General features: G+C 40.6%; 1 protein-coding gene across 1 annotated transcript in view; it reads right to left on the bottom strand.

The window, feature by feature from the left end:
* Window positions 1-18,986, bottom strand: part of SPON1 (spondin 1) — a 321,507-nt gene that overhangs the window by 122,130 nt on the left and 180,391 nt on the right. Inside the window, exon 6 of the mRNA XM_004613582.2 lies at window positions 7,672-7,820. Within this exon, the coding sequence (XP_004613639.1) occupies window positions 7,672-7,820 (149 nt within the window). The remainder of the gene's footprint in view (window positions 1-7,671; window positions 7,821-18,986) is intronic.

Below are 18,986 nucleotides of genomic sequence, written 5' to 3'. Positions count from 1 at the left end.
CTTGGTTTCTTTTAAGAATTTATCATGAGCTAAGTTTTTACTTCTGTTCCATGATGCCTTTGTGCCATATCTGGTCATGGCTCTTATCTCTAATGCCTGGCATTTGGGAGGTGCGCGGTAAGTGACTAAATGAATGAATTAGCACTCTTAGATACTGCAGCTTATGCATGGTACTGGGAAATGACAGAGTCTCTGACCAATGGGTTAGAATCAAGTACCCAAAGGCAAATCTCCAGATCTATGGTCATTTAATTTTTGACAAAGGAACTGGAAATGTGAAACAAAGTAAAGACAGCCTCTTCAACAAATGGTGCTGGTAAACTGGATAACCATATGCAAAAATATAAAGCTGGCTCCAAAGTAGATTAAAATTAAAAGTGGATTAAAGACCTTGAGATAAGACCATAATCTCTAAAACACATTGAGGAAAATATAGGCAGAATGCCATAAGACTCATACCTCAAAGGTGTTTTTAATGATATTATTGCATTGACAATAGAATAAAAATAAATTAATAAGATTATATCAAATTAAAGATATTTTTCATGACAAAAGAAACATGGGGGTAAAATTAAGGGATACCCAACTTAATGGGAGAAAATATATGTACTATAACAATCAGATAAAGGATTGATATCCAAGATATATAAAGTACTCACAAAGATCAACAACAAAAAATGTTCCAAATCTACTAATAAATGGAGAGAGGAGATGAACAGACACTTTTCTGAAAAAGACAGATGGATGAAAAAGAGTGTTCATTATCACTTACTATCTGGGAAATGCAAATCAAAACTATGATGAGATATCATGTCACACCAGAGAGAATAGCACATTATCAAAAAAACAAAACAAAACAAAACTGGGAACAATCTGTGTTGGCAGAGATGTGGTGAAAAAAACCTCTCATCCATGGTTGGTGGGAATGTTGTTTGGTTAAACCTCTGCGGAAAACAGTATAGAGATTTTTTCTTATTTATTTACTTATTTATTTATTAATTAATTAGAATCATAGTGATATACACATTTACAAAGCTGTTCATGATTGGATTTCAGTCATATAATTTTTCAACACCTGTCCCTTCACCACTGTACTTTTCCTACCACCAATGGTCCCAGTTTCCCTCCCACCTTCCGACCCCCACCTGCCATTCTCTCTCTCTCTCTCTCTCTCTCTCTCTCTCTCTCTCTCTCTCTCTCTCTCACTCACTCCTTTTGGGCCTTATGGCTTGCAATACAGACAATGAAAGGCTGTCAAGTATATCTCTACCTATTTTCCACACTCAGTTTCTGTCCAAAATGATAATTTCCAACTACTACTGCCATGTTGGTTCCTCTCTATCCTATCTGCCCTTCACCCCCCACACACTCTGTGACAAGCTTTCAACCACTGACCAGTCTACCCTGTTTACTCTGTCCTTGTATATTGAGATTTTTAAGTGAAGCAAAAAATTGAGCTGTATATAACCAAGCAATCCCACTTCTAGGTATTTACCTTCAGAATACAAAAACATTCATTGAATAGAATAACATATTACACACAATTATTCAATAAAATATTACACACAATTATTCATTCAGCATTTAGCACAATTACTAGGCTATGGAATCAACCTAGGTGTCCAATGGCAGGAGTGGATCACAAAGGTGTGTGTGTGTGTGTGTGTGTGTGTGTGTGTGTGTGTGTGTGTTTCAATATACAGGAATAAATACTAATGTTGGAAATGATGAAATCATGCAATTCTCCATACCTTGGATGGAACTGGAAGATATTATGTTACGTGGAAAAAGTCAGAAGGACAAACACAAGATGATTTCACATATGTGTGGTATAGAGAATATCAGGATGAGGGAATGCAAAGCATTAAAGGGAGGGATATCTAGATTATCTGATTTCTTTCCTTCCTTCTCCTTCTTTTACTTTAGGAAGGAGAAGGACAGGGAAGGAAAAAATAAAAGGGAGAAATTAAGAAGAAGTGGATGGGAAGTAACATAGGAAGTGGGGAGGGGTCTCAGGCACATTGGTGGGAGAGAGATTTGGCATATGCATACATTTAAACCGCAGAGCCAACAACACAGAAAGCAAGAAATTCAAACTACAACAATCAAACTTAAAAATCTGCTTGTCAGGTCCAGAGCCACGGTACAGCGTGCAGGGCGTTTGCCTTGCACGCGGCCAACCCAGGTTCGATTCCCAGCATCCCATATGCATCCCCCAGCACCACCAGGAGTAATTCCTGAGTGCAGAGCCAGGAGTAACCCCTGAGCATCCTGGGTGTGACCCCAAAAGCAACAAAACAAACAAATCTGCTTGTCAAGGAGGAAGGCTAGGAGCTAGGAGGGTGCCTGGTACACTGGTGGAGGGAAGCTGACAGTGGTGGAACATTGTGTGCCTGAAACTAAACTATCTTTGTAGTAACTTTGCAAACCACTGTGTTTTAAAAGAAATAAAAAACAAACAAAGTAACAAACCCCCCCAAATCTTTTCAGTGTAGTGTGGGAGAAACACCAAACAGGGACATAGGCAATGGGATGATGGTGATGACAAGAGTGGTCTGAGTATTGGGAGAGCACCTGGTAAAGGGATCAATTTTGGACAGAATTGTGAGAGGCTCCCAGGTAGAAATGACATGTAGGCTTACCCTTGTGGAAGGAGAGCCAGAGGATTTTCAGACTGAGAGGGAGCCCCAAAACAGGAGGGCTGTTGTTCCTTGGGTAGACTAACGAGATTCCTCCTGGGCAAAGTTTAGGCTGTAGCAAGAGCCAAAACAAGGCCAAGCAGGGTGGGGTTTCACCTAGGATAAAGAACTTTTTCCTAGGATCAGTAGGAGCCATAAAATATCTTAATTGGGGGAGCAGCAAGATCCAATTTATATTTTACAGATGGCCCTAAAGTGTGTGGATAATAGGATGAGGGTTGGAGAGAGGGAGATCAAGGAGCTAGTGCTACAATTTAGCAAGACATGAGGGTCACTTTAGTGTGGTGATAATGAGGAGATGAATTGTATGAATTTAAGAGAAGGTAGAGGTTGGGGCTAGAATCAAGGAAATGCTTTGATTTCCAGAATAACTATCATGGTGCGTGTGTGTGGGGGCGGGGGTTGGGGATACCAATTTTGGGCCAGCATCCAGCAGAGAACTAAAGACTGCACATAGGTCATAGACATATGCTTGATGGAGTAGCAGTGGTCTTGGTGGATTACGGTATTTTCAGACCCAGCAGTACATATCAGTTTACTTTCAGTTCTCAGTTAAACTACAAATTGACATACTACTACTTCTTTCTTTCTTTCTTTCTTTCTTTCTTTCTTTCTTTCTTTCTTTCTTTCTTTCTTTCTTTCTTTCTTTCTTTCTTTCTTTCTTTCTTTCTTTCTTTCTTTCTTTCTTTCTTTCTTTCTTTTCTTTCTCTCTCTTTCTCCCTCCTTTCCTTCCTCCCTTCCTCCCTTCCTTCCTTCCTTCCTTCCTTCCTTCCTTCCTTCCTTCCTTCCTTCCTTCCTTCCTTCCTTCCTTCCTTCCTTCCTTCCCTCCCTCCCTCCCCTCCCTCCCTCCCTCCCTCCCTCCCTCCCTCCCTCCCTCCCTCCCTCCCTCCCTCCTTCCTTCCTTCCTTCCTTCCTTCATTCCTTCCTTCCTTCCTTTCTTCCTTCCTTCCTTCCTTCCTTCCTTCCTTCCTTCCTTCCTTCCTTCCTTCCTTCCTTCCTTCCTTCCTTCCTTCCTTCCTCTCTCTTAATTGAATCACCATGAGATAGTTACAAAGCTTTCATGATTTTTAATCATACAATGATTAAAAACCTATCTGTCCACCAGTGCTCATTTTCCATCACCAATGCCTCCAGATGTTTTTCTCTTTCTTTGGTTTTAGCACCACACCCACTGGTGCTCAGGGTGAGGAACAGGGGCTATTTCTGGCTCTATGTTCAGGAGCTATTCCTGGGTCACTTGTGCTCATGAGCCATGCCTGGCATGCCTGGACATGCTTGGGGAACCATATAGGTTATTGGGAATTGAACTGGAGTAAGACAAATGCAAAGGAAGTGCTTAACCCTTATACTATTTCTCAATCTTTAATCTACTTATTACCGCCTCTAGTTGCCCTGGAAAAGATAGTTCTATCTCTGCTCTCTGCATTTCTACTGGTCACCAGAACCTGCTTGTCAATGTTCTTGACTAAGAATAATGCATCCTTCCCCACTGTCTCCATCCACCACTGTCATTATTGCCAATAATGCTGCTATAATTATTTTGTTACTTTTCTTGGAGTTTTAGAGTCACAGAAACAGAAATTTATACTTGATATTATTATTATAATTTCCACTACTAATGGGATTATTATTTTTGTTCATTTGTGTTTGAAGGCCATTAGCATAAGATTTACTTCTAACAATATCTACTGTGATTTTTAATGCCCTTGAAACTTGCCTTGAGCGATCAGTCTCTAATAAGAGAATTCTAGTAAGCAATGTGAATGCCTTTCTTGCGAAAAAGAACTTTTTTATTTTCATTGTGTTTGGGCTCAGGCTCTTTGATAAAGAGATTGGTAGCATATAAGGTATGAAAGGCTGAGAACACTGTGTGAGTTTGTAGATGTGTTCAAACAAGTTCCCCAGTCACTCTGACGACACTTTTATATTCTAAGTGAATGCATATTCTTGTTCCTTTTTATGTTGTTTCTTACTTGACTTAAGAAAAATAGAAATAGTATGTGCTTGCAGGGAGCAAAATCCAGAAACATGAATTGTTTGGAAATGAAGGGACCCTGAAATCTCTCTATTCAACTGACTTTCTCAAGGAGTTGAGAAGCTCGTGGATCTCTGGAAACAGGGTTTATTTCTGCTTGGCTAGAGGGGTTTCTCCCCGGGAACAGGGAAGGAGGATGGTGCAGGCTGTCCTTATTGATGTCCAATCTGTGCTAACTGTTAGGATCCCTTGCTGTAAAAGATGTAGTGTTACCACTTTCTTATCACTCTCATAAAAGGCTTGCAAATTATATATCTGATTGTGCACAAACTTTGGAGCCAGACATTGTTGGGTGCAAGCTCTGGTATTTTCCAATTGTGCTTCAGTTTCTTTATCTAAAAAACTGGAATAATGACATTGTTATTATCTTCTGAGACTAGATATGAGACCAAAAAGTAAAAATTCAGGGGTCAGAGAGATAATACAGCAGGTAGGGCACTTGCTTTGCATGCTTCCCACCCATGTTTGGTCCATGGCACCCCAAATGGTCTCCAAACCCCACCAGAAATAGGCAGAGCCTGTTGGTGCTTAAGTCCTAAGGAGCAACTCTATTTTTGTTGTGATTTCAAAGCAATAACACAAGAAATACAAATGCAGCACCTAGGGAGCCCTAGAAGTTGAGATTTGCTCAGTGGTTCTTTTAACTTCATGTGCAGTACCTGAGTTAAACACTGGCCAACTGGAAGAGGTAGATTATGTGGTGCGAAAGCTAATCCCAAGTTTGCTGGGTAGGATAAAATGCCAAGCAATAAATATTTTCCTAAGGGGCACATTTTGTGGTTGAGTGCCTCATCCATCCATTTTCAACTTTTTTATTGTTATGACACATGCAAATAATGTTTCACACAACACGGTTTGGGCTTCACACGATTTAAACCAACTTGTTTTTCCCCCTAGAAACCTCTTATGAAAACCAGTGAGTGACAACAGCATTATTCTGGGGGAGGGGTATCTCAAGTGGTGCTCACGAGGCTCAGGGACTTCACTGGTCATTTTTGACCTAGAGGCCAGCAGTTCAATGTGGAGAACCCTTTGGATATGATGCTCCTTAGGTCCTGTCGGGCTGGAGCCATAGCACAGTGGTTGGGCGTTCGCCTTTCACTCGGCTGACCCGAGTTCAATTCCTCCGCCCCTCTCAAAGAGCCCGGCAAGCTACCGAGAGTATCGAGCCCTCAAGGCAGAGCCTGGCAAGCTACCTGTTTGTATTGGATATGCCAAAAACAGTAACAATAAGTCTCTCAATGAGAGACGTTACTGGTGCCCACTCGAACAAATCGATGAGCAACGGGATGACAGTGACAGGTCCTGTCACCTTGGTGATGTTTGCTGCACCTAGAGACACTTAAGAACAATGTAGCACCCCCAAATTTGAGCCCAGATTGGGCATGTGCCAGGCATGTTCCTTAAATGCTATACTTTCTATCTCCTTGCCCCAGAGAAAACAGCACTATTATTGAGACACTCTTGATGTTGATCTAGTTATTTGCTAACTTTACTATTTCAACTCTTACTTGTAACAAATGGTCTTCTAACAATGAACTTGATAAACCAGCCTGTCCCAATTCTAGGCCTAAGCACCAGGAATCTGGATCCTCAGGATCCCTCCCTCATGGCAGACCAGACAGACGAGGACCACATGGAGTCCACTGTGACTTTGTAAATGACATGGGTGTGCTGTAGCCTGCATAAGTGATGCTGGTTACGAGGCCAGGCGGCCAGAATCATAGAAACCCGTAGTTGGTTGGGTAAACTTGTGAGTAATAGCACGCAATCTTAAAACATCTGCTTGGCCATTCTTTTTCACCCCCAAGAGTGCAGAAAGGACATTCAGTCAAATTAATAAGAAAAAGAAGCTAATTTCTGGGAATTTTTCAACTTGAGAAGATTCTTTAGGAGATTATAGCAGGAGGCAGGGTGACCTCTGTTGCTTTCAATTCAGAGCATGTGAATTCTGAGCATCCAGATGTTAGACTTCAAGAACTGGCTCCAGGAACCTCTGCTGTGCTAGTTCTCTTGTGCTGTTCTGTCCTCTGGTCAAGTAAACCCCTGACACCCTGACCTCTCCCATTGCAAGAGACACAGGAACAAGAGCTGGGAATAGCCTAACAGTGGCCTGCTTTTGCTGGGAAATGATGACATTCTAAGTATAGGGTGAAGCTCCTCTTTGAGCACCTCTGGGTAGTGAGAGGTAGCAGCCTGCTGGGTTCTTCCAGGCCATGGGGCTTTGTGGGAAAACTGGACCACCACTTTTCCACAGAGCAGCCTGAGAGTGGCAGGGAAAGAGCAGTGGTCTTCTTTCAAAATATCTCAGCAAGCCTCTTTCTAGTGCCTTTGATGAGCACCTTGGACTTTTTTTGGAGAGTCAACTAAAACACTTGGCACAAATGACAGCTGTTTTCTACATTGTTTCTCTATAGTGTAAGTGGGGACCCATGGATTCATGTGAGAAGGTACAAGGTATATCAAAGATGTGTTGGTCTATATAGAATAAAAGCAAATGATCAACTGATTTGTTAGAGTTTGACATATCTGTAAAAAATATCAGACAATAACATATATATTTAATTTTGAAAAGTGATAATTTTTAGCTTTGATGACTTCAATATCAACCTAATTCCCACCCCAATTGTAATGGAGTGATAGACTACTGCATTACACTCAGGAGAGCAGAGACAGACTGACCTCTTCAAATGTGACCACAGCACCAGCATTTAGCACAAGCTGAAGAAAACACAAACAACCAGGGAAAGCCATAGACAATACAAGAGACATTGGTACCTCTGTCCTCTACTTGACACAGACCTAAACTCAGCAAACAGATTAGAGGTCCTTTGGCACCATTTTCCGAACACATTAATTTAAGCTTTGGGGAAAGAAATCTCAGGGATGCTTTGAATGAATTTCTGGTGTGGGGTTATTCTGTGATAATTTTCTTACCTGTTGTCGGATTTCTTCTTCCATTTTCACTGGCGAACCCAATTCTGCAACTTGTTTGACACCTTCACTTGCATAACCTCCATATTCCCACAGTACGTAATTCTTGGAGTGGGATCCACCAATGATTGCAGACCAGTGATTAGCCCGACCTGGGGAAGACAATGATAGTATGTTATCAGTAAGACTATAACTAAAACACAAATCCTTCCATTGCTAGAGAGGAGGTGTCATTGGACAGGTATCTGGTACATGAGTGCTGGCAGAGTACTTAGTATGGTGTTTGCTCTATGCTACTCTGTGCTGGATAGCACAGTTCATTTAAGCATGTAGTTGTCTTGAGAATATCCAGACAAGGCAGAGATGCTTAAGCAAGACAGAGAGGCAGCCAAGAACTTTAGTCTGGGAGAGTTTTAGAGAAGGGAACAGCTAAGAGAATTTTAAAAGGTGATCAGCCTTGTTTGGGAGAAGAGAAAGAGAGAGGACTATTTCTGGAGATCCAGAGACATTAAATAACAATGTGTGTTTGGGGAGTGGTAAGTCACTCAGCATTTCTGCAACACAAGCTGTCAAGGAGAGAGCTATAGAAGACTGATGGGGTGGTGGGAGGGAGCCGGCTCACGGATGGCCTTGCTCTACATGCTTCAGGAGTCTGATGTCATTTGAAAGGGTCTGAAACTACTGAAGGGTGCTGAGCAGGGGGGTGACATGACAGTTTTGAATTTTAGACACATTATCCAGGCAGAAGTATGAAGAATGCTTTGCCTGGGAGCGTGGAGGGAGCAAAATTAGCATGTAGAGCTGAGGGAATATAGGCTAGGGGAGTGATTGGGGAGCAGGGGACAGATCTCAGGGTTAATGCTGTGGGCTTGGATGTACCATCCAGGAGGAGAGGTAGGCAGATGAGCCATGTGAAAGTATGAGAAAGGCAATGTGGATGCACAAAAGCAATACATCCACAGGCAGGGATCATGTAGGGTGTAGGGAAGTACGAATAGATGATAATTAGTGGGGAATGGAATAAGATCTGAGTAAGGTCAAGACAGAATGGAACCTGAAGTGTTTGTTTAGCGCCCTTGGGGGAGGAAACAAAATAACAGGCAGTCAACATCAACATTTACATGGGATTCATTTGCCTGTGATGGAACCATATGTGTCTCTATTTTTCACTTAAGCAACATATAGTAGTTATTCATAGGGTCGGTTCTGTCTTTAGGCACTCTATGGTTGATTTTGTTAAGTTTTAAGTTGCGGATATTTTCAGGCATAGTGAAGAAAATTTGAAGCAGTTGGAGCTAACAGGAATCTGCTGTTGACTGCTACCTGGTAACCCAGGTGTACAATTCCACCATTGTACACACTCCCACTCCCCCACTTTAAAAAACTGCTATGAACAGGGCTTGATCCTCTCTACATCAACTAACTTCTTCTCCAGGAGAACATCAAAGTCAACAGGGTCACAGGTACATAACCACCCTCCTGGTCCGCTTATGGCACCCATGCTCCACCCCAGGCAGAAGCTATCACCAGGGGTTTTGCCCAATGGCTGGCTCATTGCTTCCTCACATTAGGAGCATGCAAACTCTGTGCTTAGTCACCTTGAAGACACAAGGTTACACTGTGAGCTATTTCTCTCACTCACTTTCAGAATAGGGAGAAAACTGCTATCTAAACTGAGAATTATGTTGTACAGGGACAAGGCCTGGAAAATACTTGTGACTCTTAGCTAATGATGGGAGACTAACTTTCATGTCTCTGCTCCCCTGACCATGTCCCACTGGAATATCCCCCATCACAGACCCATCTTACCTGCAATACTGCTTCTCTGGTTAAGACAAGTTGTTCTTTCTGTGCCTGACCAACTCTCATTCCTTCTTTTTAACTTATTCATGTATATGCCTTCCAACATCATCCCAGACCCATCTAGTATCTCCCCTCTTTTCCTATAGCTCAGGTTACATTTATCATCATTGTTAGTTAGCTTTCCCTCCAGACTGTAAGCTCCCTGAAGGGGCCTGTCTTCAGTGCTGTATTCTTAATATCTACTATTGAGTTTGATGCATTATGAGTGCTTAGAACATGTTTGCTGAAGCCCTTCGTCCAAACAATCAAATATAAAGGTGGTAGGATACTTTCTAGTATCCTTTGGGAGCAGAATTTCACAGGTTTTATCAACGTGATTAAATTCAAGTGTCAATTCAGCAGTTTCTGACACCTACTGGGCCCGAGCTAATGCATTCAGCTCTCCTGCATGCTGTTTAAAAAATAAACTTCAAATCACAACAACAGAAGAAAGGCACTGGTCTGAGAGCTAACAGCCAGGACTCAAATCCTAGCATTACCTCTTGGTAGCTGAATAAACTTCATCAATTTCCAATTACTTTATGTCCCTGAGTCTCCAATTCCTCGTTTGTAGTTCAAAGATGAAAATGCCTATTTTATCAACCTATTCCAAGATATAAATTTAATCATAAATGCGATAATATATGTGAAATCTCTACTAGTACACAATAGACACTCAATAATTATAATTTTCTTCTTTCCCGAGTGTTAGGGAGGCTTCACAAATGAATAAAACATAAAACTTGCCTCTAATTCAGGATTGGAGCTGAATTCAGAAATAGGTAAAATATGGAAAAAAGCAAGGAAATGGAAGCAAGAACAATCATAGGAGTATAGGGGATGGTTATTTCTAGTTTGTTCATTCAACTCCTATCAACTAAGTTCCAAGCACAGTGGATGGCTCTAAATGCCAACAGGAATTGGATATAGTGCTTGTCCTAGAAGAATTCACAGTTTGGGGGTGGGGAATCAGATGGATAAGTAGATTACTTACAATCTAGCATGATCAGAGTTATTACAGAAATAAGAGCAGAGAATGAAGGGATAAGCTAGCTGACTGCAAATCCTCTAAATTTAAGTCCAAAGGAAAAAGTGCAGAGAAGTAGCTGGCTCAAGAGCTCTCCTGTGGTCTTTTACTCTCGAATTAAATGTCACCATACAAATTCAACTTCCTAGTCAATATAGTTTTCTATAATGATTTTGCCACATTCCACAGCCATTCATATGTTAATTCATTTAATAACACCAACCGTGTAACAGATATCTGTAGAACATTAAACTGCAGAAGGGACCAGATATAGCCTCCAAGGGAAGAACAAAGCACGAACCATGAGGGGGGGGGGAAACGATTTACTATATCAGAAAGGGCAATGGTGTCAGGTAAGCTCAGTAATGGACTGTACAGAGAGACATTGTGATCAAGAGCCAGAAGAACTGGGCTCTTGGCCTTTGTTAGTGATCGTGAATCAATCATTCAATCTCTCTGGGTTTAAGTGTTTAAAAATAGAGATGGCAGTTACTAGGCTGCTCTATTTCAGAGTTGTGCTAATTTAATTGGACTGACTTTGGAAAGAAGTATGAAAGCCTTGTGAAATTTTACAAAACAAAAGTCTCAGCATAGTGAACAGAAAGCACTGTGAGAATTCACAGAGGAATCCAAAGGAGGTGGAGGATCCAGAAAATGTTCCTGTTGAAAGGACGGGCAGGGCAGTGGGAGTAGGAGCATTAATGAAGCATACAAGAAATAATGGTGACTGGATAGTAGGCATATCCTGACTGTAAGCCCCCCTGCAACTACATTCTTATATTACAGATATTACAGGCAGTTTCACTGTTACATTATCTATATCTGAGGCCCAGACATGTTAAGGATTCTACTACTCAAGCACACAGATTAGAGAGGGGCAATACTGGAATTCAAACCTATATCTGAATCCCTATGTCTTTTCCCCTATGTTTTGCTGAGCTAAAAAACAGAGGAGATTATTTTTTATTGGATGGTTGGAAGATAAAAAGGAATGATGAGGGGCTGGAGCAACAGCAGAGTGGGTAGGGCATTTGCCTTGCACGCGGCCGACCCAGGTTTGATCCCCAGCATCCCATGTGGTTCCCCGAGCACAGCAGGGGTAATTTCTGAGTGCATGAGCCAGGAGTAACCTCTGTGCATTACTGGGTGTGATTCCCGCTTCCCCCCCACCCAAAAAAAAAAGGAGAGTGAGAAGAAAGTCAGGATCAAGTTATGGAGGTTGCTGAAAGCCCATCACTATATAGAACATCAGGAACTGAGGGAATGTGGGTATTTATTTCTGGGAAGAATATAATGACAGTAGCTAATGTACCTGGCACCATTACAGGACTTCATCTACTTCACCATCATTAAATGCTCAAAACAGGAAACTTTTGATACAGAAAGGATAGTAATTTCTATTTTTCACATGAGCAAATTTAGAGAGGCTAAATGAACTTACCCAAGATTATAGGTGCATATGAATGAAGACTCTGGAGTTCAAAGATGAATCAAACTGGTACAGAGGCCCAGACATTATTCACTTAAATACATCACATCTAAGACTCACTTTTAAGGATAGAGGACTCAGGATAAGACAAATAGACCCGCTCATAGGCCTTGAATGAGTTGTGTAGGGTCTGACTTAGGAGAGAACATGGTATCAGAGGTGTTAGACAGTAATAGGAAAGACTTGATTTGCTCCTGGGAGGTGGCTTGGTGAGGAAGTTAAAACATATTTGGGGATCAGATCAATGTCTATTCTAGTCTCATTTCTGAAACTCTCTATGTTGAGAGAGTTGACATTCAAATGTCAATTAATTACTCTTAGCCATTTTTCAACTCTAACGTAATTGTAGAAATATTACTAACCTCTTGAAGACAAAGTTTATGAAGAAATAACTAGTGGTTGGCTTTAAAAAATTAGCTAATCAAACTAAACCTGAACAAGACAGTTCTGAAAAATATGAAGACCCAGGAAGAAATTGACTGTGTGATTGGGTTGTAGTTTGATTTAGAACCATGGGAAGAGATGACAGTGATGGCAGATACAAAGACATAAATCTGAAAAAAAAAAAAACAAAACAAACAAACCTAGGAAGTTACCTCAATGAGACTCCATGATCTGGGGCATGCAGAATGAAATGGCTAACTGGGACACAAGGAAGTCAAACTCTAGAACTCACCACTTTCCAGGAAATAGAGAGAGAAAAAAAATCAGCTATAAGGAGACCCCTGGAGAAAGAGATGAGGAATATGTGATGTTACGGGATTAATTAGGAGGATACCAGTAGGTTTCTTGTTGAAACAATACGGCTTCAGTCTTGAGAGGAGACAATAACAGCTCTGGCAGAACATGTTCCTTTCTGGCTTCTGGCATACATATACCTGGCTCTAGATGTTTGTTTTTAATAATTTGAATGAAACATATCTAGAACAGAGGCAGGTGGGAAGCTAAGGGGAAGAAATGATTAGGTGTGTGAGTTGGTGGTAGTGATGATCAGCCTGGTTCATTTGTCTAAAAAGTTACTCCCTCCCACCCCGGGGGGCTAGAGCAATAGCACAGCAGGTAGGGCGTTTGCCTTGCACACAGCTGACCCGGGTTCGATTCCCAGCATCACATACGGTCCCCTGAGCACTGCCACGGGTAATTTGTGAGTGCAGAGCCAGGAGTAACCTCTGTGCATTGCTGGGTGTGACCCTCCCAAAAAAGTAAATAAAATAAAATAAAATAAAAAGTTACCCCAAAGGAATATCCTAATACATGCATAGGAACTTCATTTTTTGAAATCTTTTCTGTTATCACTGGTAGTTCATTACCAGCGTACACATGGTGTTTTAAAAGGTTACTGACAATCAAAGAATTGTATTTGGGACTTTTGTCTGGTGTAGGGAGAGGCTTGTTTCTCTGTAGATGAATTCTTGTTCTGTATATAGTAGGTTTTCTGTGACAGATCATATTTTCTAGCTTGCTTTGCCAAATGGCTGCATTTCTCCGCCAATCCAGCAGAAAGCCACCCATTCATTTCCTTAATATCTCTTCAGGGTATTTTACCTGAGAATGTCCTACAAACTTGGTGGTTGCCTTGCTACAACCTTCTTGTATTCAACCTCAGCCTTACCCACAGTATTGCAGCCAAGTTTTGTCAGGGACCTAGACCGGGGAAAAGATTCAAGGAAACTTTTATGGCCTAGCTTCTTACATAAATTGTGGTCACAACCCACATGGGATCAAATAACTGAAATGTTGGGGTTGTAAAAATTTTGGCAACAGTAAAATTTTTCTGAATGCTCAATGACCAAAAACTAATTAAAAATCAATTACATCATGAATTTGATGTGTTTCTGGCAGTGATTGCCAGTGTTGTATTTCTTGGGTGAAAAGGAACCTTGAGTGGAAAAAGTCCTGCTCTACAGAAACCATACCAGAGGCCCAATCTCTAAGTCTTAGAATCTACCAGTTGGTAGCCCCTCTTCCCACTGCCCTATTTCTTAGTAGACAACTTTGTCATTATTTTAAATTTTTCTGCGAAGATCCAGGTCAACCCACCCACAGACTCATCCATATACTATGTGACCAGTGACCAACAAAAATGTTCTGGAGACTTGCCAGTCTATTCATCAAAGCTGTCTTGGATCTCACTTCCTTCAGTCTTTAGTGTTCTCACCCTGGGTTCAGTTCCAAAATCTGTCTGTTTTCTAGTGCTTTGGATTTGACTGTAGAACTTGGCTCATCTAGGTCTGCCCCTGTGTGCTTCCCAGGACACAACTTGTACTTGCCCTCTGACGTTTCCTGCTCTTGGATGAACTCACTCTGTCCAAGCTGTTCTGATTTTCAGGATCCAATTGAAGTACTGCCTGAAAAAAAAATCTTTTGGGGGAGATCTACCATATAGGCCAGAAATTTCTCAACCTTCTTTTTTATTGCTCTCTTTACTCAGGCATTTTTCCATCCTTAAGGTTAAGGAGAAGTATCACGTTTCAATCCAGAGAAATGTTGTGTACGTTAGTACAAATGGTACTTTAGTACACATTTTGTGTACTTAAATGGTACTTTAGTACACATTTTGTGTACTTTACTCCAAATGGTATCACTGTCACTGTATCATTGCATCACTGTCATCCCGTTGCTCATCGATTTGCTTGAGCGGGCACCAGTAACATCTCCATTGTGAGACGTGTTGTTACTGTTTTTGGCATATCGAATATGCCATGGGTAGCTTGCCAGACTCTGCTGTGCACGTGGGATACTCTCAGTAGCTTGCTGGGCTCTCTGAGAGGGATGGAGGAATCAAACCCGGGTCAGCTGCGTGCAAGGCAAATGTCCTACACGCTGTGCTATTCCTCCAGTAGTAATGTTCTACCCACTGTGCTATCACTTCAGTAGCTAGTTGGATACTTCTAAAAAAAATGAATAAAATCAAATGAGTAACTTTTTTTTCTTTTTGGGTCACACCTGGTGATGCACTCAGGAATTACTCCTGGCAGTGCTCAGGGGACCATACAAGATGCTGGGAATGGAACCCGGGTCGACTGCATGCAAGGCAAACACCCTGCCCACTGTGCTATTGCTCCAGCCCCCAAATGAGTAACTTTTAAGACCTAAGAGACAATACAGCAGATAAGGCAGTTGCCTTGCACACAGCCAACCTGGGTTTAATCCCCAGCACTGCACATGGGCCTTTGAACTCCAACAGAAGTTGGGCTTTGAATAAAACAAAATAATGTGCTTCAAAGGCAATATTGTCTATTCTGCAAAATTTGAGGACAGACTTGTGTCTTGGTTTCTTTATTCCTCAATTCATGTAATCATGCAATTCTGAATCATTTTTTTCAAAATTAATAATCTATTTTATTGATTACTTCATTGAATGAGAATTTACTAAGTATATATTATATATGAGGTCTGGATAGCATGACTGGCTTTTTGTTTGAATAAGTTTTGTATTTTATATATTATTTATGGATATGCTCATGCTCTAATGGAAAAGTTAAGAATGCTACAGAAGCGACTCTAGTCTATAAGCCTAAAACATTTACTATCTGCTTCTTTTTATAAATCACACCCCTCAAACTTGTGTTTGGCCATAAGAACTCTGAAAACAATCAGATTCTGTTCCTGTCCTTCTAATGTTCATTCTGTAGAATGGAATAGAGGCATGAAGGTAGGTCAATAATCCACAATTACAATAATGTATGGAATATATTTTGATAGAGGCACAGCCAAAGTGGTATAAAGCACACTGAGGAGGCATTTAATCAAAACTGCACCAGAGAGGGCTTCCTGTAGGAGGTAGCAGCTGAGCTCTATCCAGAAAGAAAAGTAGGATTAGGAGCTGAGAGCAAAACACATTTGCAGTAGGATGATTACTTATAAAAACAGAGGGAAAAAAGCTAGCATTACAATAAGTAGGTTGACATTGTCTGTGTATGTGTGTGTGTTTAATGAAGAGATAATCATTGTGAAGCTGGTCAACAGGTCAGATCATGAAGAGATAGGGACATATTAACAGTTAATTTTTGGTCTGATCATGAAAGCACTGTAAGGTATAGAAGAGAATTAAGATCACCTTATTTACAGATGACTCCCAAATCTATATATACTCACTCAAATTATGCTTCTTTTAATCTGATGTACATAGCCCTATGTGAATTCTCCGAATACAAGCCACCATAAAACTGGGCAAGGTTGATGAAACACCCTTTTTAGATATTGAAAAACAGGCCTGTGGACCCATAACAGAGAGGAGGAAAACACCAGCAATAATCCCATGTTTGTCCGAGAACTTTTCTGATTTGCAACACAGGAAGGTAAGCACAGTAGAGCAAGGTAATCTGGAGAGTCAAAGCAGTAGAGGGAGGAATTGTAGCTGCCTGGTAAAATAGGCTTTCCCATCAGATTACTGGAAAGTAGAGATTTTCATAGGAAAGAAAAATGTATATCAGTCCCTTTATAACCTCTGTTAAACTTCTGTTCAAACACCGAGCTATGCAATAGACAGGTTGTGACTCCACAAGAGCTTCAGAGAATAGCTACTGGAGACCTAAATGAATAAGGGTGCAGAAGTCACATTTTGCTGGAGAGATAAGATGTCCAGCTACCTATATGGGAGAAAACTTGCTGATCACTGAGTACTGAACTGAAAAGCCATAACTTAGAGTAAAATTCCTTCGGCCATAAACTAAGGAATCCTCTGAAGATATTCTAATAAAGCTTAGAAAATAAGTCTTGAAGAAAACGAATCAGACCTCCCAGTGGATTAACCATTTGCCAGATCAGAACAGTAGCAAGGGGCTGGAGAGATATTACGATGGGTAGGACACTTGTCTATACATGGCTGACCCCTGAGCCCTGCCAGGAGTGATTATTCTGAATGCAGAGGCAGGAGTAAGCACTGAACGCCACTGGATGTGGCCCCACCCACAAACAGAAAACAGAAAAAAAAGAACAATAACAAACACTGACACTAAATAATGTGGCATCTACAATCTCTACCATACAATTAAAATTACTGGTATGAGGAAAAATGGACCACGAAGACTGTTCAATGATTGGAAGTTACCATAAGTGTGTGGGGGGTGGAGGGTAGTTAAGATACAGGAGTGTCCATTATGACATTAGTTGGAAATGATCATGCTGGACAAGAACTGAGTGTTGAAATTAGGTAAATAGATGTACACGATAACCTTTCCACATCTGTATTGCTAACTATAACGCCTAAAATACTACAAGAGAGAAAGACAGACAGAGAGAGAGGGGGGGGATTGGAGGTGGTTTTTTGGGGGTGGTTTTTTTGGGTGGGAGAGAAACTGGGAACATTGGTACTGGGAAATTACACTGGTGGAGAGATGGGTGTTGAAACATTGTATAGCTGAAATTCAATCATGAACAGCTTTGTAATCCTCTCTCTCACAGTGATTCAATAAAATACAAAAATTTAAAAAACCCATATTGCTGGTATATCAAAATCTGACTGCCCCAAAAAAATTACTGGCATCTACAGGAAAAGGAAAATATAATCCACATCTATGGAAAAAGTCAATATAAACATTTATGAATCTTGGAGTTAATATACAAGCCTTTAGAGCAGCAGCTCTTATCAATATATTCCACAATTTAAAAGAAAAGATGAAGTTAATAGTGAACAGGTAAAGACTCTCAGCAGAGAAACGGAAATTATTTTTTAAAAGAAGGTGGAAAGTCTAGGATCAAAATGATAAAATCTGTATCAGGACAAAGCAAAGAAAACAATTGTAAACTGAAAGATAGGGTAATAGAAATGGTTCAAAATAAAGTACAGAGGAGAAAGAAGTTTGGAAAAAAGCATAAAATAAAACAAAGGTCTCTATGACCTTGAAATAATATAACGTAGTTTAGCATGGGGCAAATGGGGTTCTGGGAGAGACTAGGTTATAAAAATATATAAAAATATGTAAAGAGGGTTGGGGAGAAAATTCAAAGACCCAGAGGGCATACGTGGCATGCTGAAGCCCTGAATTCAGCCCCTAGCACTGCATGATTCACTGAACACTGCTTGGGAAGACTATCCCACACACAAAAACCAACTTACACAAATCTGATGTAAAATATTGACTCACATATCCAGGGCACTCAATTAACTTCAAACAAAATTTAAAAAATGAAGAAAATTACTCCTAGGCACATGAATAGAGGTAAGGGAAACATTTGATCAGCAGACAGAGGTGCTAAAGGGTGGTAGGAAGGAAATTGGGCTCATTGGTGGTGGGAAATGAACACCCGTGGGGGGATGGGTGTTAGAACATTGTATGACTAAAACCCAATCATGAGCAGCTTTGTAACTGTGAATCTCACGGTGACTCAAAAAAATAAATACTGAAAAAAAGACATATTACATTAGAAAGCCTATGATGATGATGACTGCTGGTTAAAAAAGGGGGGGGAGCAGGCCATAAGACAATAAAATGACATCAACCTCTAAAATTGTGTTAGCAATAAAAAAATCAGCTTCCAATTCTATATCCTGCAAAAATATCCTTCACAGTACAGGTGAAGTAAGACAACTTTTTATTTTTTCTTTGATAAATGGAAGCAATCAATTTATTACCAGAACACCTGCAGGATATGAAATATTAAAGGGAGTTCTTCATATTAAAGGGAAGTGAAAACAGATGGAAACTCAGATCAACATGAAAGAACGAAGAGTGCTAGAGATGGAAAATATGTTGCTAAGATACTTCTTTAATCTCTTTTTCATTGAAGAGTTTCTCCCTTGATGTATAGAAGTTCAAGTTTTTTTTCTGAGTGGGAAAAAGTTTTCCATCGATGCTCTCTTCTCACAAAGTCAAGTTTTTTTCTTTCCTATATCTTTAGGTTTTTCAGAAAAGCCAATACTTTACCTGCTGCCTCTTCTCTTATATCTTTTCTCAAATTCTAACAATTTCATCCTGAGCTTCCATATCAATTCAGTTTTCTAACTTTGACTTTTGT

The sequence above is a fragment of the Sorex araneus genome, chromosome 6 (assembly GCF_027595985.1).
Source record: "Sorex araneus isolate mSorAra2 chromosome 6, mSorAra2.pri, whole genome shotgun sequence".
Classification (NCBI taxonomy): domain Eukaryota; kingdom Metazoa; phylum Chordata; class Mammalia; order Eulipotyphla; family Soricidae; genus Sorex; species Sorex araneus.
The sequence above is the reverse complement of the archived record's forward strand: the minus strand, read 5'-3'. Positions and strand labels throughout refer to the sequence as shown.